Below are 25,209 nucleotides of genomic sequence, written 5' to 3'. Positions count from 1 at the left end.
CCATTCTCCTGCCTCAGCCTCCCGAGTAGCTGGGACTAGAGGCATGCGCCACCATGCCCAGCTAATTTTTTTTTTTTTTTGTATTTTTAGTAGAGACGGGGTTTCACCTTGTTGGCCAGGCTGGTTCCGATCTCCTGACCTTGTGATCTCCCCACCTTGGCCTCCCAAAGTGCTGGGATTACAGGTGAGAGAGTTTAAAAAAAAAATAATATTATTGCTCTTCTTAATTTTTGAAATTTCCTATTATATAGTTATCTTGCTTTTATTTTCAAAAATTGTATATTTTAATATTTAGCTATTTAAGGTAAGTAGCATATGCTTATTTCATATATGAATAATTAAAGTGAGTTTTCAAATGTTTAGAAGCCAGCAGCTTCCACATTTCCTGGACAATTCCAGTTCTCATGATTTTCTCCAGGAAAAGAAAATAGCACCATAGAGGGATATGAAGATTTCATTTACAGAGAGCCCAGAAAGTGTTCTTGTCTTGGCTTGCACTACACATCCCAATTCTTTATTGTTCCACCTTCCTTTTAGATGTAGTCACAAATGTTTGCCATTCAGCTTTTGACTTCAGCATAGTTACACTGCTGGGACTGGCTTAAATGATCATGGTCCCTGATGTTCTACATTTAAGCAGTAGTTAAAAGTTGACGTGAAATTCCACATACTTTAAAACTAATTAGGGGCTGGGCATGGTGGCTCTCACCCAGCACTTTGAGAGGACTGCTTGAGGCCATGAGTTTGAGACCAGCCTGGGCAGCATAGCAAGACACCTTGTCTACTAAAAATAAAAATAAATCAGCTGGCTGTGGTGGTGCATGCCTGCTGTCCCAACTACTGGGGAGGCTCAGGTGAGAGAATTGATTGAGCCAGGGAGGTCGAGGCTACAGTGAGCCATGATCATGCCACTGTACTCCAGCTTGGGTGACAGAATGAGATCGTGTCTCTTAAAAAAAAAAAAAAAAGAAAGAAAACTAATTAGGTATTGTTAGTTTTAAATTGCCTTTTTTTGGCAAGTCTGCAAGAGTTTTCTGCTAAGCCAAAAAAAATTTTAATAGTTTAAAATATTTAAATATTAAATATTTTAAAAATATTTGAATTTTATAGAGTGGTTAAATTATAAAGTAAAGAAATTCATATTTCTTGAGGGCTTAATATGTGTCATAGCCTGTGCTATTCATATCTCACCTCATTCTTCATCATAATTATTTCCTCTTATAGTACCTGACTATGTCTTTCATAGGACTAATCTCAGTATGTAAATATGTGACGTATTTCTTGTTTTCCTTGTCTCCCGTCTCCTCTGTTTGTATGTAAGCTCCATTGTAAAGACTCTGTGCATCTTTTCTTTGTTTTAACTGTACTACCAAACTCAGAGCCAGGCCATAGTAAGGTCTCTAATTATTTTTGAATAAGTAAGTACTTCATGAGGTCATACTTATTATTTCCATTTTATAGATGAGGAAACTGAGAGTCACACAGTTGTCACATTTAGAGAATCACATATTTAGTGGTGATAGAATTATAATACAGACCTATAAGCACCAAAACCTATTATCTTTTCATTTGGCCATGCTGCTGGTTTTATATTTTAAACTACTATATAGGATTATCCGATTCATCATAGAAGATTTAGAAGTAAACTTCCTTTGACAAACTAACAATTTTTAAAATCCTGAGTTTGCGTTCCCTCCCATTTCGCTCTCTCTTCTCTCCTTTTCCCTACCTCACTCCTCTTCCCTGCCTCCCTCCCTTCCTTCCTTCTTTCCTTCCTTCTTCTCTCCCTCTCTTTCAGTCTGGCTGTCAAAAATGGTAAATCTGTTGCATGTGCACCAGGTCCTTAGACTAAATATCCTACTTACTCATTACTCATGTTTCTTTGTTGCTTTTATCTTTTCATTCAACTGTAATAATCCAATGTTGTTTGAGTTTGGGGAGCCTTTAATATGTCATTAGGAAGACTTTGATAAAAGAAAAGGGCAGGTGTCCCACCTGTGAAAAAGCAATAATACAGGAGATTAGTTTCCCAAGTCCAGCATGGGGCTTACTGCACTGGCCAGCTTCCAAGCTACTGAAGATATGCACAGCTGGCCTTGGAGGAGCCACCGAAAGCAATGGCATGCACCCCAGTAGACTTCTGGTTATTGTGTAATGAGAACTGCACTTAGAAGACAAACTCGATTTTCGATTATTGTTGCATCTTTGACATTCCTTTGGTGAATCGGGCCACACAATACCCAGTATGGATTACCCAATGAAGGCACTATCTCATTGACTTTGGTTCTGAGATCTGACCCTCATGATTTCCCAACACATACTTTAATTGTATTGAATTCTATTGGGAAAACTGTTCATTTCTCTAATCCCTTTTCTTCCATCTTTTTCTCCTATTCCATTTTGCTTATTTTCCTCCTTAAATCATTACCATAGTCTTGGCCTCAAAAAAATCAGCATAAGCCAAAGGCAGTCTCTTGTGGGAGATATTACTTTCATGTGTGGCCTAAACTTAGTATATAAACTACTCCTTGGAAAAGAAAACAAAAACTGTTCACCAGGAGATGGAGAATATATTCTTCTGTAAAGAAATTTTTCCACTGTGCTTCCTGATATCCTAAATGTTCCCCAACACGATGAAACAAAATTTAGGTTCCTGTTTCTGGCACCAAAATATTGTCCAGTGGAAATATTTTTAAAAACACTCTGTGACTGTAATTTTTAAATGCGGTGAAGACAAAAATATTTTCAGTGTTTTTTCTTCCCTTAAACATCCAAGAGTTTCACTATGTTTAGATTAAAAGTGCTGGGATAGAGGACACCTGTGCTCAATGGAGTCTCAGCCATTATATACATTCAAAAAGTATGGGTATTTGAAAAATACAAGTTCTTGAGATTATTTCTATAGTGAGTCAGATGAAAGGGTTTTATCTTATTGTTGATATTTTTATATCCATAGGATGTTCTCTTATAAAGCTTATTATGCTTCCAGAGGACAGTGGCAGGTATAAGACATGAAGCACAACTGAAAGAGTTCCCTCTTGGGACCATTAGTTCACCACTGCTATCTTCCTATGTGAAACTCAAAAAAAACCTTGAAGGCCACATGTGTCTATAAGAAATTGCAAATATTGTGTAAGAATGAGAATAATTTTATCTGAAAATACTATATTATCAAAGTGCCATGGTGAAATTTGATTTTGGGGCTGGATGCAGTGGCTCCCACCTGTAATCTCAGCATTTTGGGAGGCTGAGTTGGAAGGATTGCTTGAGGCCAGGATCATTAGAGACTAGACTGGGCAACATAGTGAGATCCCACCTCTACTAAAATATAACAATAAAAAAATTAGCCAGGTGTGTTGTCATGCATCTATAGTCCTAGCTACGTGGGAGAGTGAGGCAGGAGGATCCCTTGAACCCAGGATTTTGAGGCTGCAGTGAGCTATGATCGTGCTATGGCACTCCAGCCTGGGAGTGCTGCAGACAGAGCAAGATCCTGTCGCAAAAAAAGGAAGAAAGAAATTTGATTATTTTAGAGTTCATTCATCCATAGGTTCACCAAGTATCTATTTATAATCTACCATTTTCCTAGGCACTAGAGTTCAAAGATGAATTAGACTGGTTCTCTGTTTTTAAGTGCTTGAGAATAGTAGATTAATGCTGACTTATAAAGAAATAACTGCAATACAACATGATATGTGCTGTAATGATGATGGAGATAGGCAGGGTAGTATTCAAAGTATTAATCAATTTGCCTTTCAGCAAATCATAGTGGATGCCAGTCTCAATGCTGGAACAGAGTTTGGGAGACCTCCTGCTGGGCCAGGGGTTTTCTTCCTTGAGTACCTGTTTTGTGCGGCATTCCAGGGGCTCTGGGGAAGGGGCTAAGATTGTCAGGTATTAGGAAAAGAGGCACTTGGGGTGAGTGGTGCTTCTAAAACTGACCAACAGCCAGTGTGGTAGTGCTGATGTGTACCAGCTGCAAATCAGCTCTGGATTTAGGGTGATCATTTCATTCATTTAAATATGAATGTCCAGATATTTCTATCACTATTATTCTAGATTGCTGTCTATTTTAGCTTCACTGAGTACATTTCTGCAGCTGTCACTAAGCTTTGCTTCAAATGATGTATGCACCGCCCTAGGGCAGGTGGGGCATGTAAAGAAGACTTTGATGGGCTCTGCTCAGCTCCAGGTTATGGATTTAAATGACCGATAGCATGTGTGCGTTCACCAAAGACATTACTGCTACAAAAGGGTAGTTATGTGCTACCTTTAATCTGACCATATTGCATTTCATCATTGGTTGCTGCAGTGAAATAAAAAACCTTGCCATACATTGAATACTTTAATCTGTCATCACAAGGAAGGTCTTGTCACTTGTGGCTCAAAATCTAGGCCTAATGACCAGAGATAGTCATTAGACTGGCATAGTCTTTAAATAAAAATAGAGTTGTTTAATAGGTTCTCTTTGCAAGACTTCCTCTAAATTAATATTAGATATTTTTGTTGTTCATCCAATGGAATAAAAGTAAGGGATAGTATTAAGGGAGAAAAAATTTATTTCTTAAACACACATGCATGCACCTGCGTGCACACACACATACATACACACACACACACACACACACACACACACGCCGCACCAAAAAGGTATTTGCAAGCCATTTGGTGTTGTTTGGATTACTGCATCAACATTTTCTAGCACAACAAACACAACATGTTTCTGTCAGGTAACTATAGAAAACAGTTCCCTACATTCTTCTGGAATGTAGAACTGATCTGGCCAGATTATAATTGACATGGCTGGACATGGACTGGCTATTGATTTATCACAACTTGTGATGCAACTGAATGGGAGTGTTCCTACTTCTAAACAGTCCTCCCTCTCCCTCACAAGAAAGACAGTGTGTAGCCAGATCAAACAACTGTGCTTCATGATTGCGTGTACTCGGGCAGAATGATTAGGACTCCAGAGGGATTTGTGTGCCTGCATCATGCCCTGGGCACTTCCCCTCCTCAATCCCTTTGGAATTTCTCAGCTGTAGCCATCAGTCCAGTCCGAGGGGCTAGATGAGCCCGAAAGGAGCAGAGCACATTGCTCTCATTCATTATGACTCCCGAGTTCTTGCCACAGTTCTGGAAAGCCAATAGAATTCTGTGGGCTGACTGCCCTCCTTACCAGCACATTGGATACACCATGCTCTGCTTCTACTCTGGACCTCCTCAAGGAGGTGCTTCCTATGATACTTACATAATGATCCGCATGCCTATTGGATGTGAAATCAATTGACTTGGCTGGCATTCTTGTATTTACTTTGATGGACCTAGGGTTAGGGCTTTTGTAGGTACTGGAGACCAGGTGTGGTCATTTAGTTAGAAAAAAATGATTTTCTTTTGCTTCTCATAGAATCATATTGTTGGAAACACATGGAGCACCAGTACAGTCCTTTCATGTTATAGATAAGAAGTCTAATATTCTGTAGAACTTAATGACAATGCATGGGAGGTCTCTGGCTCTCTAGCCACTGTTCCTGCTGTCTTCTTAGTTCAGGAATGATTCAAATCAATATTCAACTGATGAAAATTCTGAATTAAATCACTGTATTTGAGTGAAAATATTGGAATGGATTTCACAGATTTTAAGGGAATCGATAGAAAGATACAAACAACCTTAGTAGGTTTGGCCTCCGTTTGATGATTTGTTGGTAAGGATTCTGTATTATTAACATTTAACATCAACTTATTATCCATTTACTTATAGAACTTTGTAATTATGTCTACAAAACTAACCTTGCATACTATGGATGCCCAAATACAAGAGCAAATGTTTTCCAAGTTTTGGAGCAAATCTTCAATTATAAAGGTCTGTGCATATCGTGTTAAAAGAAGAAAGGCAGACTCCACAGAGGATCTAATTCATATAAATATGCCAATATTCTGAAACTGTTTCCAAGGCCCAAGGTTGACATCTGACTATCATGTTAATGGCAGAGGGATCTTTTGTTTACTGTATCCAATATATGTAAATAGTACCACCAATTTTCTATTCTACAAGGCTGAAATCCTTGGAGACCATCTTTGACTTTCAACCTGTTGTATTCACCTCCTAAATCCAATTAATCCTCCAACTTTGACTCTGTTTGTCAAGTATTACTTTCAGTATCTATTTTTTGTCCCCATTTGTCACTAGTCCCTTTATCACTGTGCCTTAGCTTCTGTAAGAGACTCATAATTGGCTTCCCTAATTCCTGCCAGGTTAGTCCTCACAAAACACCACTTTCTTCATGTCATTATCTTACTATTCTATCTATATTTGATTCCTGTTACTTATTAGATAATTTCTTAACTTTTTCTCCTGCTATTTGAGGACTTTAATAATCTGGACGGGGCTTACTTATCCAGTCTTATTTCAAATAAAAATTCCAGTGAATGTAGTCTTATGGTAAGCTGCAGTGCATGTGGCTAGCTGTGTTTATGCCGTATTATTATTATTAGAGACAAGGTCCCACATTGTGTTGCCCAGGCTGGTCTCGAACTGGGTTCCAGTGATCCTCCTGCCTCCGCTTCCCAAGATGCTGGGATTACAGATGTGAACAACTGCACTGGGGCTGTGCCTCATTTTTTTTACCCTTCCTTATCCTCTTTTATCCACTTTTTTTCTTTTTTTTTTTTTTTTTTTGAGACGGAGTCTTGCTCTGTTGCCCAGGCTGGAGTGCAGTGGTGTGATCTTGGCTTACTGCAACTTCTGCCTCCCGGGTTCAAGCGATTCTCCTGCCTCAGCCTCCTGAGTAGCTGAGATTACAGGCATGTGCTACCAAGCCTGGCTAATTTTTGTATTTTTAGTAGAGACGGGGTTTTATCATGTTGGCCAGGCTGGTCTCAAACTCCTGACCTCAGGTGATCCCCACGCCTTGGCCTCCCAAAGTGCTAGGATTATAGACGTGAGCAGCCGGCCTTTTATTGACTTTTTAAACTTAAATTAAAATTTCACTTTTCCGACAACCTTTTCTCAACACTTTTCTCTGAGCAACTGTGGCATAATCAATGCCATTTGCAGTGTAACACTGTATTATGTATTGGCTAACATTGTTCTTTATTTTTATTTTGTTTTTGTTTTAGGCCTGGCATCTCTCACAAATTCATGAGGCCTTTTCAGAAGGAAACCAAACATACACATAAAGTGTTGATGGCATAGGAACTCATGGCTATTCTTTGACTTAAAATATTTTAACAGTCAAGAACTGTTTTAGTTATGTCCATTTTTATCTCAGCATAAAATATTCAGAGAACAATCAAATTCAATCAGGTGTCTTGGGGATTTATGTTATTTATAGTAATCCATTTTCATGCTCTGTATTAACAACTAACTTAAAGCTTACCAGTAGAATTTAAGAATTTCTTAATAGTGATTGTCTAATGAGGAGGCTGAATATGAGGAATGATTAAACCTGATTAAGTCATATTCATAAATATGCATGTGGATGGAATATAGGTTGTATCAAAGTGGATTAAGATCCTAATTTCCTCATTTTTGTTCTTAAATATGGATATGAGAATCATTATTAATGAAAATGTATTCTATTGAATATATTTTACACAAAGCTTTGTGTACAGAATTTATTTTACTTATATTGTACGACTGTCTTATCAAGACATCTTTTGTGTCATTTTACTAAGGAGCATAAAATAGACTTCATAGAATCCATTCTATTTCGATTATTATAATTCTTCTATATTTACTACAGTTAATTTTTTCCTTGAAGGTTTTCCTTCTGATGTTACTTGATATCATAATAAAATGCCATATTTTAAAACTGTCCTATTTTATGAAAAGCCTTTATGATAGCTAAGTTGCAAAATAAAATAACTCAAATTCTACTTAGAAATTACCTTCTCCCTCATAACTTAAAGTTGTAACCCTTGAACTTTCACCTCTGATAGTTAGCCCCAGAGCTCTTGGTCTACTTGATCAAGGACCTTTCATAAGTCCTTTAAGTTGATTGGCACTTGTAGTTAGGCCTCTGACACTCGTCCAAACCTCAGCATGCTTTGAAGCTTCCCATCTTCATTAGTACGAAAGATGCCAGATGGAAAGCCAATAAAATTTTGGTGTATGTTTTCTTTATTACTTAAGGGCAAAAGAGTGTGTGTATATCAAGGCTTTTGATATTTTTAAAAATTCTGTGTTAGTTCCTATGCAACATAGAAAAGAAACTCAACCTCAGAAGTTAAAATCATGTCTTGGATTGGCCCGTCTGTAGTTTCATTGGAAAATGCTTACTTGCTGTGTGATAGATATAGCAGCAGTAAAGTGCTAGAATTATTATGAAATCATATGGGGAAACATTTTATTCATAGAAATCTACTCATGATGTTTTTGTATTCTAGGGAATTTGCCTGTTAGTATGAATCTGAGATTTAACTGTAAGGAAATAACTGTGTTTATTCCGAAGGAGGCAATGAAACTCAGTGGGGGAGGCTAGGCGATTTCAAGTATCTTTTTAAATGGCCAAATGGGATTTGATTTTCTGGTGAAGATCACCTATGTTAGCATTTTCTATGGGAGGCCAACCGTAATCCTAACCTACACTGCATTGTGTTCTCAGTTAGTTTAGCAAGATAATTTGGCATTTTGTAGAGCACTTTTTATATGCATGACATTTCCAAATACATCGTAGCATTGAGCAAATTAATTCCTTAAATAGACAAAATAGCAGCTCCTCCTTAAACTATAGTTTGAAGTGTGAAATCTATTCCTATTCCTATTTAGGCAACTGGAGTAAAGTTTTAAAAATTTTGTACTTTTACTTAACAACTCTATTAAAATTGAACTGTATTAACCTGGTAGTGATAGTGAAGAAGGCAGAATTTCTGTCACAACAGGAATCAATTCATGGGTAGGTTGGAAAAAATACTAGAGGAGAAAAATGGGCCAAATACATGGCAAAGGAGAAAGGATTGTCACTCCTCTATTATGTCTTCTAGAAATTAGATTTAAGTAAGGAGAGCACAAGGGTGATGAAAGACCAAGGATTAGGCAAGACAGACTCTTTTAGGTAGTATGGAGACTTAGGGTTGGATTTGTTAGATAGGAGAAAACCTTGTGTGTTGGACCAATGTGTAAGTACTTCCTCACTTATGTAGCATGAAAGCTTATTGGTCTGGAGAATTGCATGATGAAAATAGGTTAAAATGATTACCCTAGTAGTTTATGCAGATGGATTTGATAGAGACCAGTAAGCATTTAGAGTTGAAAAGTATGGGCCCAAACTATAGCATCAGCATTGGGAATGAAAACAAAGGGACAGTCAAGAGTTGTTTCAAGGAAAAATATTGATGAAACACTAAATTTCACAAGAATGTGAGGGAAGGACTAAAAAATTGCCTTGATATTTTAAGCTCGGGTGAATGAAAAATTGTGTCATGACAGCCCAAATTCTGAGAGCCATGAACTCATTTTGCCAAGAAGGTAATGGTTTTTTGTTTTTTTTTTTTGAAAATTGAGTCTGAGTTGGTACTGAGCACCCAACGTGTGGAAGGTACCATCTGCAAAGGACTTCCTAGACAAATGAGAAACATTCAGAGATGTGAAAAATCATTACAATTGGCAACATCTAAAGAATGTTTACTCTGTGCCAGACATGTATGTAAATGGACCAACTGCTAACATGTTCACAAAAATGAAACAGATGCTATGATTTACCTCATCTGCCAGAGTACATGTCCATTATCATTATGCTATGTGATACTGTTAGGGTCTGACATAGCAAGGGGGCAATGAGGTGGGGGTCAAGGGGGCCATGGAAGAATTGTAGGAAGGGAAAGATCGCTTTGTGAAGCTTGTGAGGGCTGGACTATAGGCTGAAAAGGATTAGAGGTTGCTCTTTTCTCCCTGATTATCTAATTCATCAAAGTCCCCTAACCTAAATATCTCCTAAGTAGCACTCGCCTTTGCGGGCACAGATGCCGTGTCTTCACAGCTGCTACGTGCTCAGTACCTCACAGGTAAAATATCTCACTTGACACTCAGAACAAGTCTGAGATAGATATTATCTACATTATAAACAGTCTGAAGCCCTTTATTTAAAGATGAAAGCAAGGGTTTCTAAGAGGTTAGTTTGTCCAAAGTCATGTAGCTAATTTGTTGAAGAGACAGGTTCAAACATAGGTCCTTATGGCTGATTTCAAAAGTTGTACTCTGCCATTTGTTTTGTTTTGTTTTGTTTTTAACTGGCAGAAATACTACAGAAGTGTTATTGTTATTTCAGCCTTTTTAAAAAAAGGTCATCCATTTAACATTTAATTATGTGCCAGGTACTGAGAATACAATAATGAAGAAGACAGGCAATATCCCTCCTTTCTAAAAGATCAATATTTTTCTTATTTCTGTCACTTTAAATATATATAACAGCCTGGGTAAAAACTGCTGTGCATGGTATAAGAACATATTAACTGAGCTTAAACATAAATATGTGTTAACAACATCCCCTTAGGCTAGCCGTGAGTGTTCTCAGTGTATGAAGAGAGAACAGTTGTCTTTTTAATTTTGTAAAATAGAAGTTTATTAACTGTTGGCCAGTGATTTCTTTTGATTATTTTTCCTTTAAAATGAAAAGCTAAAAATAAGCCTATAAACAAAGATTTTAAATAAAGGGCTTCAGAAATACTCATGAACATATTTTTTCTAAGTTGACTTAAATCTCCTATTTTCCTTCAGGCAGTTGTGTGTTTTTGTATCAGAAAATACAGTGATCTATAGTGTGTTTAATAAGTGACCAAATTGTTAATTTCAGCATTTGTAATCCAAGAGTCAGGCTGTCTGGATATACATCCCTAACCCACCATTTACTACCTATGTGCTGTTGAACAAATCTTTTAACCTATCTATATCATCACTTTCCGAAATTGTATTGAGATCACACAACTAGTAAAAATAAGTGAGACCAAGCATGTACAGTGCTTAGCCCAGTGCAAGGTGTGTGATGGCACTCATAAATATTAGTCATCATCATTGTCCCTTGTATTATTTCCTAGTATTTTGTGCTTTTCCCCCACATGATACAGGGGCTCACTAGGTTCTCTGGCTTCCACAAACAGATCTCATGCTATGATTCCTGCACTAATTGTTTTAGTATGCCCGTGTCTTCTTGCTTATTTCACTGGGTCCAGACTTCTGTGTTACCCTCTCTCTCTGAACTACTCCTACTCTTACTCGAATGGCTTTGTCTTGCCTTTCTGTTTATTCATTTTCCATCACTCATTTTCAGTGTTAAACCAGTTCTGTATTATTATTCTATGAGTATTTTTACTACTGGGTGGAAATTTTGGCATCATGCTAAATGATTAATTTAGCACCCGCTTAAATATCTGGGCCATTTGCATATGTGTAATGGTGTATGTGGCACTGCTGTGTTTAATTCATCCATCGGCAATTTGGCAAAAGCTTGTGGTGTCACAAAGCCATTAATAAAAACAAATCCTAGTTTCTATTAGCCCACTTTTTAAATTTTCTGTGAAGATTATTTCAATCTCTGATAAATAAAAATTAACATAATTTTATTTATTGAATATTTGAAAAACTACATTCAACTTTTGATCTTATTTTTTTCTGTTAGTTTAACATTTTTATCTTAACAATTTAACCACTCTCAGTTCCATTAGAAACATATAATCTGCAAAGCTAATTTAAAATATTTTTCTGCAAGCTCGGAAACTGTTTTTCATGTTAATATATTACACTGTATAGATAATAGCCACTCTTGTTACATAGCATGTAATCTCACAAAGAATCATGTCTCTCCTATTTCCCAACCCCTACCCTCTGACATCTTGCAGCCCCCTTCCCCACTAGTAGGAATAAAAAAAGCTGTCATGATAAATCCCCTGTAGGATCCTGGGGTAAAACATTCTAGTACCATAATAATGAAACACTTTATGTGTGGGAAAAGAATGATAGAAATAACAACTGTGCCACATCAGACCTCATTAAAGTCAATGAACTGCAACATCAGGCTATTTGTAGTCTTGAACAGTTTCTATGGAATATTCTACTATATTTATTATGTAGATATTAAAAACAGCAACAAAGATAACCCCCATTTTTTGGAATTCCATTTCTGGAAACAAAGCATCTATATAAAGCCCAGAAAACGTTGCACTCAGTTTGGAAATTGTTTCTTTTATTGTTCAAGTGCAGTAGTATTTTCCAGTATGTCCTTGTGAGAGTCTCCAGCTATCTCATGAATGTGATCAGTTTTTTCTACTTATAAAATTAATAAATAGCAACTAATTATCAGTTAAACTTGACATGCTTCATTTAAACCTGGCACCAGAAAGAACTAAACTTACACTGCGATAACTGGGAAGAAGTTTTAGAAGGTAATTTTGGTTTATTGACCTCTCTCCACAGGAGTAGAAACTCAACCAGTTTAAAAATAACTGTAATGATCACATAATGTTGAGAATTAGATTTACCACAGTTCTGATGTAATTAATTTGTATTTACTTAAAACATCTTAATAGCAATTGTTAAAATTTTCACTTTATTTCAAATCGAGGCCAGGCACAGTGGCTTATGCCTGTAATCCCAGCACTTTGGGAGGCAAAGGCCGGCAGATCACCTGAAGTCAGGAGTTTGAGACCAGCCTGGCCAACATGACAAAACCCCATCTCTACTAAAAAAAAAAAAAAAAATTAGCTAGGCGTGGTGGTCCCAGCTACTTGTGAGGCTGAGGCAGGAGAATCGCTTGAACTCAGGAGGTGGAGGTTGCAGTGAGCTGAGATCATGCCACTGCACTCCAGCCTGGGTGACAGAGTAAGACTCTGTCTCCATAAGTAAATAAGTAAAATTGAAAAAAAATACAGAAACAAATAAGAGTCCTGCTCTCAGTGCATTTCGTGAGAAAGATAACATGCTTTGCCAGAAGGGCATACCTTGCTGCTTAGTAACTCTCCTAGCCCAGGCACAATGGCTCACACCTTTAATTCTAACTCTTTGGGAGTCCAAGGCAGGAGGATTGCTTGAGGCCAGGAGTTTGAGACCAGCCTGGGCAACACAGTGAGACCTTGTCTCTACAAAAAATAAAAAACTTAGCTGGTCGTGGTGGTGTGTGCCCATAGCCGAAGCTGTTCAGGAGATTGAGATGAGAGGATCGCTTGAGCCCAGGAGTTTGAGGTTACAGGAGCTGTTATCACCACTGCACTCTAAGTAGCGATGTTCGACACCACTTACACTGTCATCAGCCTTGGTGACAGAGTAAGACTGTGTCAAACAAAAAACTATCCTAATGAGAAGTATATTCTGGAATAACTAGCCCATTTTCTTCTAAAGCACTGGCTACTACACCAAGGAATATTACATTTTACATTTAAATCAGTACACACATACATATCCTCTTGGTTGACTTTAGGTGGTCTAATGTATATACTGATAATGCACCCACATTTATTAGCCACTTGAAGAGAGTTTTTTTTTTTTTTTAATCTTTTTGTACCTTCCATGGGCTTTATTGTGTTTTATCTTCATTCAGTGAACATAGTTTCTGCATATTCTTTATGTTTTATAAATTTTATGTGGAATTGTCATAAATCCCTTGGTATAAAAGCTTGAAAATAAGCATACTTATGAAAGGACTATACATAAAATTAAATATTTGGTATTTTTATTTGATCTGAAAAATATCCTCTAGGAATTTCACAAAACAAATCTAATTACTCACTTTAGGGGAACAGTATATTGTAAATATTCATAACTTTATTAAAATTATGTTGCCCTGATTAGGTTATAAAAAAATTTGGCAACTTAATTTTTGTTGTTTGTAACTAAAATACGGTAAAAATCTTACTAGCAAACAATTTAAATACATTTATTAGTTAAATAATGTGTAAGAAAATAGTCCCTCAAACATTTGTTAGTATATCTTTTCTATTGTTAAAAATAAGGGAGAAAGACTTCCAAAGTTTCAATTGAACTCATTGTCTTTAAAATGATTACTGTATATCTGAATAATACTCTGTAGTGAGAGTTATGGAACTTGGCTATTGTAAGCTGAAATTATTTCCTATTATTTATTATGATTAACTTTCGTTTATAAACTGACATTCCACAGAGATTAAAACTTGAGGAAATTTGAAACAAAAATAAACACATAAAAGATATTTAAAACAAACAACCCTGTGTTATATACAGTGGAGTACATGCTGATTGAGAAAATCTTGAGAAATAAATCTCCTGAATAAAAAAAGTCATTTCTTCTAAAAAAATTAATGTATTAGGTTGGTGCAAAAGTAATTGTGGTTTTTGCCATAATAGCATGAAATAACGTTGGTGTGCATCAAGTAGCTCATAGACAGTGCTCCTTTAAAGTTTTCCGAGTGGTCAGCCTCATGCCTGCTGCTGGAGATACAAGGATGAACAAGAGAATTTCTCCCTTCGTGAGCTTACAGTCTAGTGGAAGGCTGTCACAAAGATTAATAATACATCTGTCTAAGTAGCGATGTTCGAAAAATACAAGGTGGGCCATTGATAAAATAAAGTACTTTGGAAAGTTCGCACTGGTTATGGCTGGTTGTGTCTGTGGAATGTGAATTCAAAACTGACAGGCAGTGTGTTGAGCCACAGAACTCTCGGTTTGGAATCAGGAAGCTGGGATCTGCTGTGTGGGACTGTGGGCAGGTTGTTTCACCTCTGTTGGGCTCAGTTTTACATTTGCAGAAATGTGAATCATTTATAAACTTGTTTTAGTCATGGAGGTTTTACTTTAAACGGTTGCAATTCAGTATGGCAATCTGGAGGTGCTCTGATGGTCCAGGTTCCGAGCAGAGCATGAAAACCTTTGGCTCATATGACTTCATGGGTCTGTTGTAGTACAGACATTTTATGAGTATGGAGAGAATAAATTTTATTTAGTGTTCTACTTCTACCAGGCATTGCCATTTAAGCCTTTTACTTCTAATTGTGGAATGAAACGCTTTGGTCCATCTTGAAGGAATTTCAGGCATTAAGCAAGCAAACAGGTGGGAGGACTTTGGGGAGAGCTCTGAAATTAATCTGTGCGTGCTTGTAAGGTTAATCCAGAAGACCTGAAGGTAAACCTGGTTTAGTCTCTGAACGTAGCTGGAGGATGGGGGAGGTTGGTTCAGAAAAGATGATCCGCTGTCTCCTCTGTGCCCAGACAGGTTTCTCCCTCCCAAGAGCCAGCTGCAGCTGTTGGCGACCTGTTCAGGGATCGTTTGGGGTGGAGGAGCATCTTGGGTTTGCACACATTTGTCCTCCAGACTTCCCTACCCCAGCGTGCATCCATCAAGAGGGCTGCTCCATCTGCAAACAGCTTCGTCCTCACTCTGTCCCTCCCAGACCACAAGTTCAGTTTCCTGCCCTTTCCTTTGCTGTAGCATCTCCATTTTCTGCCTCCAAAACTCTGAATAAGAGTTTTTTTTTGGAATATTTTCTACGGTTTGAGGTATTTTATGATTTTTCTTATCTAATGTACTTAAAGTTCTCTGTGCTTCTGGGGATGAAACTTCTAAGTTTCAGCTTTTTATTAGAATGTGTCAAAATCTTACTATTTTAGAATTCTTACTATGTTTAAAAAGCTTACTATTCTTATTGATGAATATGACAGTAATATAGCATGGAAATGGTTTATAAGCTTCAACACATGAATGAAAAATGAAGGAAACACTTGTTTAGTATAATGTAATAGCACTTTACAGTTTCATCCTCACAATAATCATACAAATGGGGCAGAATGAGTATTATTTACCAGATAGCAGATTAAAATCAAAGAGATTAATTGAAAGTCAGCTCAATTCACACAGTAGTGAAAAATCCATAGGTTTTTAACTCTGTGTTCCATGTTGTCTTTAGTATATTAAATTGCCTCTTTGAAGAGTTTAATTATAAGGTGATATTAATCTCTTGCAATCGTGTTCACATACATAGTCAAATTTTATCAAATTCTCAGATAGAATCACAATGGACTAAAAAGAAAATATAAAGAAAGTAAAACTGGGAGCTAATATTTATTGAAGACCTAGTGTGTGTCTTTATATTCATTAATTACCTCCTCCATTCAGTCAGGAATTTATTATCTAATGACCTGTGTCAGTGGTGACCGTTAAGCCATTCTCGTAATGAGATAGCCACCTTCTCCCTGTTCTCAGGTGTTTATGACAACATGCCTAAGCACAATCACCCAGGGCGTTAGCCATCCCTTTGCTTTTTATCCACATGATACCTGCTCTCCAAAAGCAGACCCAGCCAGAAATGTGTGTTGAAATAGAAAACAAGAGGTCAAAACAAAACACCCAGCCAATGATGAATTCTGAAACTTTTCTCTAAATGCTTCATGTATGTTTATTGTAAATGTTTATAAAAGGTAAAAATATTTTCAAAGACAAATAACATCCCTGTGAAAAAATCTCTTCTTGGAGTACCAGGAAAGATTACGTTTAAACTCAACCTTGAAATATTATACTCTTAGGAGTGGAGAAGAGTGAACAGATGTAAGTAATAGGGGTAGAATTGACAGGTTTTGGTAATTCACCTGATGAGCTAGGGAAGGGTATTCCAGCTACTTCCAATAACCACTCACCTTCACGATCATGTGAGGGCCCATGGAGTGGCATATGTTTCCTTCTAGGTACATTTCTAACTTTAGAGAAGAGCGTTTTCAAGTGGATACATCATTAGTGAGGAATAGAGCGTTCAAACAATATTAGTCATGGGCCAAAATAACTGGTGTGGTTTAGGAGGCTTTCCTTTGTTATTTGATGAATGGGATCTGTCTGGAGTTGAGTTTGTAGTCACTGGTTTTTAAATAATTACCATGATGGCAAATTTTTACTAATTCTATCACAGGCTGACAGCTTGCATCTATTTTTGAAAGTTAGCAAGAACTCTTTCTGAAGCATGAATAGTACCAATTGTCCTGAATTTTCTAATCCCGAAGAGCAATCTGGTTTTGTCGTCTCTCTCCGTTTTCTGTAACTCATTCTTCATTGAATGAATTTTCTGCTTGTAAGTTTTCACTTCCTCTGTTGCTGATAGCTTCTGTTTTTTTCTCTTCCCATTCATGTTCTTGAACCAGTTTCTTTTGCAGAGTCATGTTTTTCTGCTGATAGAATTTACTGAGAATTTCTGTTGTAAAGATCTGGCCAAGTTTAGTGAATGAGAGCCATGTTCCAGGTTCTGTATGTGTTCATACAGCTCATGCCTGGTTGACAATTCATCAGTCAGTTTGGAATGGAAAGGGCCACTATCTTTTGTGACAATTGTTAACATCAGTTTTGTCTGATTTTTCTTTTCTGATTTTCTGTCTTCTCACTCTGTTCTGCCAGCTATCCATTGCCAAATTCATCTCATCCATTTCATTTTTATTATTCTTTTTGTCTTTAAATTCGGAAGCAAGATCAAATTATCTTATCTGCACAGTAGACTTCTTCAAACATCAAATTATTCTCTTTGTAAGTAAGATCTTTATCTAGGCTTTTCTGAGAGTTTTGTATAATTTATTAGTTCACCAAGGTCAGTATAATGCTCCCTGCAGTTTTCTGATTCTGATAATAATTATAACCTGCTTTTCTTAAATCCAATATTTTCTTTGTAAATTTATTAGAGTTTAGATTCCATCTTCTCATAACTTAGTTTAAATTCATTTTCTCTGTCAAATATTATGACATTCTTTGTAAAACCCTACCATATTCAACAGATGTGTGTCTTGCCAAGTGCCATTTGAGTTTGCTTGCATCCTGTTCTTCAATTCTCAGTATGACCAGCAGATTTTCCACAGCATTTGATTCATTTCTTTAAACTTTCTGATTGAATATTTAATCCAGATATGTTCAGAAATATTCATATTTTGGTTTTTGGTTTCTTCAAAAGATGTGAGTGCTTCTTTAGTCATTTTTTTCATAATCTTCTGTCTGTTAAATAAAATAAAAATTTATTCAAGTTATTTCTTAAACATTTGTGCAATCTATTGTTTTTATTTGATGAAATCCACTGTTGAAAGACACATTCTTCAGGGGGAAAATGGCAAATAAGCTACTTCCCAATAAATAAGTAATAATTAGAGGCCTCTAAGACATGTACAAATCAGGGCTGGGCCTTTCTGGCACCATTGTTGTAGGTAAGACAACGGTCAGTCAAAGTACTTTCCATTATGATTTCCCTCTGGTATTTCCTAACATTTTTTTTTAATCTTTGAATATTCCTAAGTTTCTCCTTCCACATGGTTAGGGTGAATTATTTTTACATGCCACTTGAAATATAAGTTCAATCATAGGACTACTATACTCAGTTTTGGAAAATTCTCATCTGTCATCTCTTCCACAATGGCTTCTAATGGTCCTACCATGTGAACCACAGACACTATAAGTATATAGTAGTTGCTAGAGAGTTCTTAGTTTAAGTGATGTTGTACTAGAAAAAATATAATTCTTAGTCTTAAGGAAGTTTTATATATCAGATTATGTCTGTATGTATATGTGTGTGTGTGTGTGTGTGTGTGTGTATGTACGTGTGTTTGAACAAATGTATTAACTTTATATTTTCGTACATTTTAGGGTTCTCTGGGCTCGTTTACTGATTTATATGATTCTTCTCCTGTTCCCAATCTGGCCAAGATACCTTGAATATGATGAAAACATCCCTTTATTCTAGAATATAGAAAGAAATCTGAAATTTCTATTGACGGTTTTGGACTTTGCTACAAAGCTTATTCTCCTAATATTTTCAATAGGTTTTATTGCTTAATTGTTTCTTAACCTCTTACAAAATACAGATGGTCATACTTATTCTGCATAAGGGACTGGGAGGAAACTAACTGCCCCACTGATGTTTTTGTTTCTCATGATAGTGTTTCCATGTGGGAGCCGGTAGCTCAGGATCACATTGAAAGTCGCCTGGATACTAAGGCCTGTGCTGCTTGTGTCTTGAACTTTCTAAAGTTTGGAAGTCATCAGTCCTACTTAGCAGCTCATTCTTTAAAATCAGGCAGTTCTGTATTTTCCTTGGCCTTTTTCTCCTGGCAAATATTATAAGACCTCAATTCTCATTGTGGGCTAATTATTCTCTTCTATTTGCCTGAACCATAATTCAGTGCAAGGCTACTCCTGCCCAAGGAAATGAGGACAGAAATTATATAATTGAGAATAATGGCTTGAAAGCCATGAATGTCTAGAATCTTGTGCGAAGTCTGATACATACTAGCTTGGTGGTCTTTACCAGTAACTCACCGAAAAAAAAAAACAAAACAAGTTTTTTTCTCTGCCTTTAAAATGGGATCATCATAAAGGCTAACTATTTATTGAATGACAGTAATGAACTTGCCCTTGTAGAAAAATCAGGCCTATAATTACTACCTCAACACTGTCCTATTAAAAAGGTTGTGATTTTATTCAGGTGGTTGTTGATCGGTGAAATTCCAATATATTCACATTTAATGAAATATAAATATTTGTAAGGATTATTTTCCATTACTAATATATACATTTAACTAACTGCTAACTACGCATTTTCAGAAAATTATGATGGACCTGACTGAAAAGAAACTATAAATCATTTGGACTTAGTACTTCTAAATTATTAATTAGTACTTTAATTATTCATATACTGAAAAGAAATATTTCTTAGAAACATAAAACTCAACTACCAGTTTTCTTAGCAAACCCTTTCTTTATTGATGATATTAAAGCAGGATGAACAAAAATTCCGAGTCATTAGTTTTCTTAAGTAACACTAGATGATCATGTATCTAGAGTAGCTTTTATAATTAAATGAACCTTTAGAGTTTTGCTGAAACACTAAAGACAATACTGACCTTTACAAATATCTGATCCCTTTCTTGAAGTTGGTAGTTAAAAACAATGAGAAAAAATATATAAATCATTTACTAGCTATTTTGGAACCAGGAAAAAAAATTAAACTACACTAAAAAAATTATCCTTTGTATTTCAGGCCCTCCAGGGAAACGAGGTAAGAGAGGCCGAAGAGGAGAATCTGGTAAGTCTCTCTTTCAGCTGCTCTGTGTCACTCATGTTCTGGTTAAGTTCCGACATCTGTTCTTCCTAATTAATGATAATATTGTCTTGTTGGAGGTTATATGTGTGTGTTTAAATCTTTCTCTGCTAGACCTAGTTTTTATTTGTTTATTTATTATTTTTTAATCTTCTCCTTATTTCTATCAAACTGTAAAAAGGAGAAGTTTGCAAAGTATTGTTAATTGCAGTTTAGTAACAATTGGTACCCATTTGAGGCTTATTTACTTGGTCAAGTTAAGTCTGTCCTTTCTATGTACAATGGAGTGTTTCTCAGCTGCACACGGTGTGATAGCATCACTCACGTTTCCATCTATATAGGTAGGTGGTCAGTCAATGCAGGTCCTTTGCAAAAACATCTGCCTTGGGACACTAGGGCACATGTCTTAGAAAGCTGTGTTGTTATTTTATCCAATTGGCACAATTTTGTCATGCTTTTACTCTCATCGTTTTCAAACTTTGGGAATGTTTTATCCTTCTTGTACAACCATGGAATTTTAGTGATGACAGGAGCCTTAGTAATCAATCTAGAATTTTCATTTTGTAGTTGAGGAAATGGAGGCCCATAGCAGTCAGGTGATTTGGCCAAGGCAGAACTTGAAACAGAACCAATTGTCCTGATTCCTACTTCAGGACATTCTTGCTTTCAGGCCACATCCCTATATGTAAAACAAATCCCCAATGTAAAACAGAAAAGTCAAGTAAAATTTCTTTTGAAACTGAGATGATCTGTATAAATGAGTTCACTTACTGTTTTTCTTTTCTTTTTTTTTTTTTTTTTGGAAATGACCACATAAAGTCTTATCAGGCCGTTAATTCTTCCATGCAAGATAAAGTAATTTAAGGTTGATTCTAGCATGCTATAAATTATTTTTCAGTATTTTCTCTAAGTATATATCAATATTAAAAATAATAAATTACTAAGTATTGAAACAGAAACATTAACCTCTCAAGAGCTGATAGCAGTTTAATGTGTGGTTTTTTTTCTTGCCTCATTTCCTCTTCCATTTTAAGAAAGATGTAAAAGTAAAAAGCATTTGTGAAAATTTATTAATTTGAGCAGTGTAGTTGTTTATTTTAAAGAGTGTTGTCAAAAGCTACCTTTAAAGCTCATTGAATCTAAATAATTGGAAACTTGTATAGGTATTCCTTCATAAAGTGCAAAATTTTCTAATAGAGGATACTTTATAAATTTGTTTTGAGGAAAAAGAAATGATAAAACATTAGTGGAATCAAATAATCATAGAAATGATCTTTGATCTTTGTCAAAAGAAAGAGGATTATGGGGAAAAAGTGAAAAATTTATGCTTATACAAAGTTTCATAGAAAATAAAAGCCAATTTCCAACTTCCTAGCTACTTACAACTGGTATTTTAATTGAGCATAATGGTGTGTGAAATATTTAAAATTGTCTTAGACTTTGCCTGTTTTGATTGTTTTAAAGAAACTTAGATAAACGTGAGGACCTAGTCTTTTATATATTTACAATATTGTTGAATAAAAAATTCTAAGGACAAATAATAGGTACATTTCTCATTTGGCTGTTTTATCAAACTCAAGAAGTTATATATCAATTCTCTATAACTGGTCTATCATAAATTACCAAATATTCTCATAATTCATACTTATCTAAACTTTTATAAATTAGTCTTTACTTAAGATATATGAACATCACAGTAATTCATAGACAGGCTTCAGGGAATCTAAAAATTACTTGAAATTTTATGTAAAATTTTGTGTGCAATTGTAAATTTTTCTGAAATGGTCTCAAAGGCTCCATGGTCTAAAAACGATTAACAATCAGTGAATTTTAAAAAACTTCCATGTCTATTATGTCATGCTGATGATTATGCTCATATCTTTTGTTTGATTTTAATATTTTGCATATTCACTAACTCCTCTCTCTCTCTTCTTCTCTCTCCACCTGCTCCCCCCATAGGTCCTCCTGTAAGTATGTTTGCTGCACTTCGGCTTGTTTGCATTTATCAGGATCATGTATGTTAAAACTTTGTTAAAACACCAAAATATAGTCTCTGTGTGTATTAGAAAAATATTACTGACCTTTTAAGAGTATACTTAAAGTGGCTGGGCGTGGTGGCTCACGCCTGTAATCCCAGCACTTTGGGAGGTTGAGGCTGGTGGATCATGAGGTCAAGAGATCAAGACCATCCTGGCTAACACAGTGAAACCCCATCTCTACTAAAAATACAAAAAATTAGCTGCGCGTATTGGTGGGCGCCTGTAGTCCCAGCTACTCAGGAGGCTGAGGCAGGAGAATGGCATGAACCCCAGAGGCGGAGCTTGCAGTGAGCCGAGATCGCACCACTGCACTCCAGCCTGGGCAAAAGAGAGAGACACCGTCTCAAAAAAAAAAAGAATATACTTAAAGTTTGGAAAATTATTTTTTAGATACACAATTTTGTGATCATGTGGTATGTTAGAATGCAATATGTGTCCATTTAAATTTGTTTTAAATTTTTTATTTCCATAGGTTATTGGGGAACAGGTGGTATTTGGTTACATGTTCTTTAGCAGTGATTTGTGAGATTTTAGTGCACCCATCACCTGAGCAGTATACACTTCACCCTATTTGTGGTCGTTTATCCCTCACCCCCTTCCCACCTTTTCACCCGAGTCCCCAAAGTCCATTGTGTCATTCTTATGCCTTTGCATCCTCATAGCTTAGCTCCCACTTATGAGTGAGAACATACGATGAAAAACATTTATTTTTGATATGATCACACACCAATACCCTCGTGGGATTTTTGGATAACTTATGAAGCTTCTGATTTTAAATCCTTTTCCTGGAATTCTGAGGTTTCTTTTGCAAGCAAATCTCCAAGCTATTTCACACTTCTTTTTTCATCTGTTTAAACTTGTATCTGAAATATTTGCATTTGCCAGTCTACCAAATGTAGATGGCAACATGATCATGGAAATGATACCCCCAGTGAGCTTGGACCAGTCCCTTTGAAGTCTGTTGGAGTTTTGCCTGCATAAAGAACATGAGATGGAGTCCTTGGAGAGTTTCACTTTCTTCTTTCTTTCCTTGAGTAGGTCATAACTGCAGCATTCCAGTCTGCTTTGCACTCACAGGAACAGATTATCTTGTCAGCTCTGAGCTAGATGCGTTTTTGAGTAATATCCTGGATATCTGTATCTGACCCCAGTGTTTATACTGTGCAGTGTGCATTTACGGTAGCAATGATCATTGGCCTTGAGATATTTTCTCATCCTGGATAGTCAGTTTGCTCCAAGGTTTGCAGACTCCACGTTGGCAACTTATCTAACAGGCCAGCATGGTCCAGGGACAGGGGCTTAGCATATACTTATTTACTTTATTCAGAGGAAACATTGGCTTCCAAATATCTTTTGCAGTCTTCCTGCCACGTTCAAGGATGGAACATTAATCATGTTAGAAATGACTTTGCTTCTGTAACTGACTTTCAGCTCTTGCTTAATGCTAGGCAGATGGCATACTTTAGGTCTACAAGTCTTTACTTTTTGGCTTCATACTTAAGTCTCTTCATGTTAAGTAAGCAACAAACCACTACTACCCAGAGGAAACTCCTGAGGTTACAGCTGGAGTAGAGTGTTCAAGGCTTCTTTCTTTTTGGAATCCACATTAGCTATGCCAAGATTTAACTAAAATCTCATTTCTGCCTTATGAATTCTTCAGGATTCTAGTACTTCCTCTTTGATTCCTCGAAAATTCAAGCAACCCTATAGCTCTTGCTTTCTTGAGGCCATCTGTTAGTCCAAATTTTCTACCTAAAGATGTCAATTGTTTCTCCTTTTTTTATTATATGTAAATAAGAGAGAATTAGCATTAAGCCCCCAGTGTAAGGCAAGCAATATTCTAGGTACTTTACATGTATAATTTCATTTTATTCTCACACCAACCCTCTGATGTTACCATTCCTATTGTTCAGTGAGGAAACTGAGGCTCATAGAGGTTAATTACCAAAGGTCACACAGCTAGAGGATTTGCAAAGTTGAAATTCAATTAGATATGTCTGATTTCAAATCGATTCAGTTTACCACTTTATTCCATTCCTTATGAATTATAGTTGTGTTATAACATGGATCATTGTTACATGGGTTTGTCAGGCCATGGGTCAAATCATATTCCTTGATTAAAATAATCACATATAATATAAAATTATGGCCGAAACTGCAAAATGGCTAATCTATAAAACAAGTATTGATACTGTCCCACCTTTACTACATTTTAAAGAAGTTATAATATGTTTGGCAAACAGTATCAAATCCAAGAAATAAAGTATTATCATGAGTTTCCATACTGACTGGAAGATAATTCAAGTTGCTTATGTTTGATAAGATGATAAAACATTGGTTGTACAAAAGAGAAAAAAAACATTGACTACGCTATCTTTACTAATACAATAGAACCCTACCATAGTACTTAGGACCCAATATCATGGGCTTCCTTGTGGGTAAAATACATTACGATGAAATCTTCTTGAGCCTCCAATTCCTAAATCTCCATGTATAATATCTAAAAAGTATCTGCCTTCTGTCAAATTTTGCTTTAGAGTAGGTGGCTTTATAACAAATTTCTGGCATATTTTTTATATCTGAGTAAATATTAATGAACAATGGGATTATTACAGTTAGATAAATTTATCAGCAATATGTTTATTTAGAGGCAATACCCAATTACTGACAATTTTAATTTCTAGGGACTATTCCTATTTTTACATCACCTTAATTTTATGTACAGTTAACCCTTGAACAATGTGGGGCTGAGAGGCACTAACCCTCTGCTCAGTGAGAAATCCACAGATAACTTTTGACTCCCCAAAAACTTTACTACCAATAACCTACTGTTGACAGAAAACCTTACCGATAACACAAATGGTTAATTAATATACATTTTATATGTTGTATGTATTACACACTACATTCTTACAATAAGCTAGAGAAAAGATGTTATTTAGAAAATCACAGTGAAGAGAAAATACATTTACTATTCATTAAGTAGAAGTGGATCATCACCAAAGTCTTCATCCTCACTGTGTTCACATTGAATAGTCTGAGGAGGAGAAGGACAAAAAGGGGTTGGTCTTTTTATCGGCAGAGGAGGAGGAAAACTGGCATATAAGTGGACCAATGTGGTTCAAACCCATGCTGTTTAAGGTCAACTGT

General features: G+C 36.1%; 1 protein-coding gene across 2 annotated transcripts in view; it reads left to right on the top strand.

Moving 5' to 3' along the window:
• Positions 1-25,209, top strand: part of COL25A1 (collagen type XXV alpha 1 chain) — a 503,960-nt gene that overhangs the window by 233,642 nt on the left and 245,109 nt on the right. For both annotated transcript variants that reach the window (XM_003257720.4, XM_012499352.2), the window contains 2 exons: positions 19,961-20,005; positions 21,980-21,987. In XM_003257720.4, coding sequence (XP_003257768.1) covers positions 19,961-20,005; positions 21,980-21,987 — 53 coding nt within the window. The remainder of the gene's footprint in view (positions 1-19,960; positions 20,006-21,979; positions 21,988-25,209) is intronic.

The sequence above is a fragment of the Nomascus leucogenys genome, chromosome 9 (assembly GCF_006542625.1).
Source record: "Nomascus leucogenys isolate Asia chromosome 9, Asia_NLE_v1, whole genome shotgun sequence".
NCBI classification, from domain to species: Eukaryota; Metazoa; Chordata; class Mammalia; order Primates; family Hylobatidae; genus Nomascus; species Nomascus leucogenys.
The sequence above is the reverse complement of the archived record's forward strand: the minus strand, read 5'-3'. Positions and strand labels throughout refer to the sequence as shown.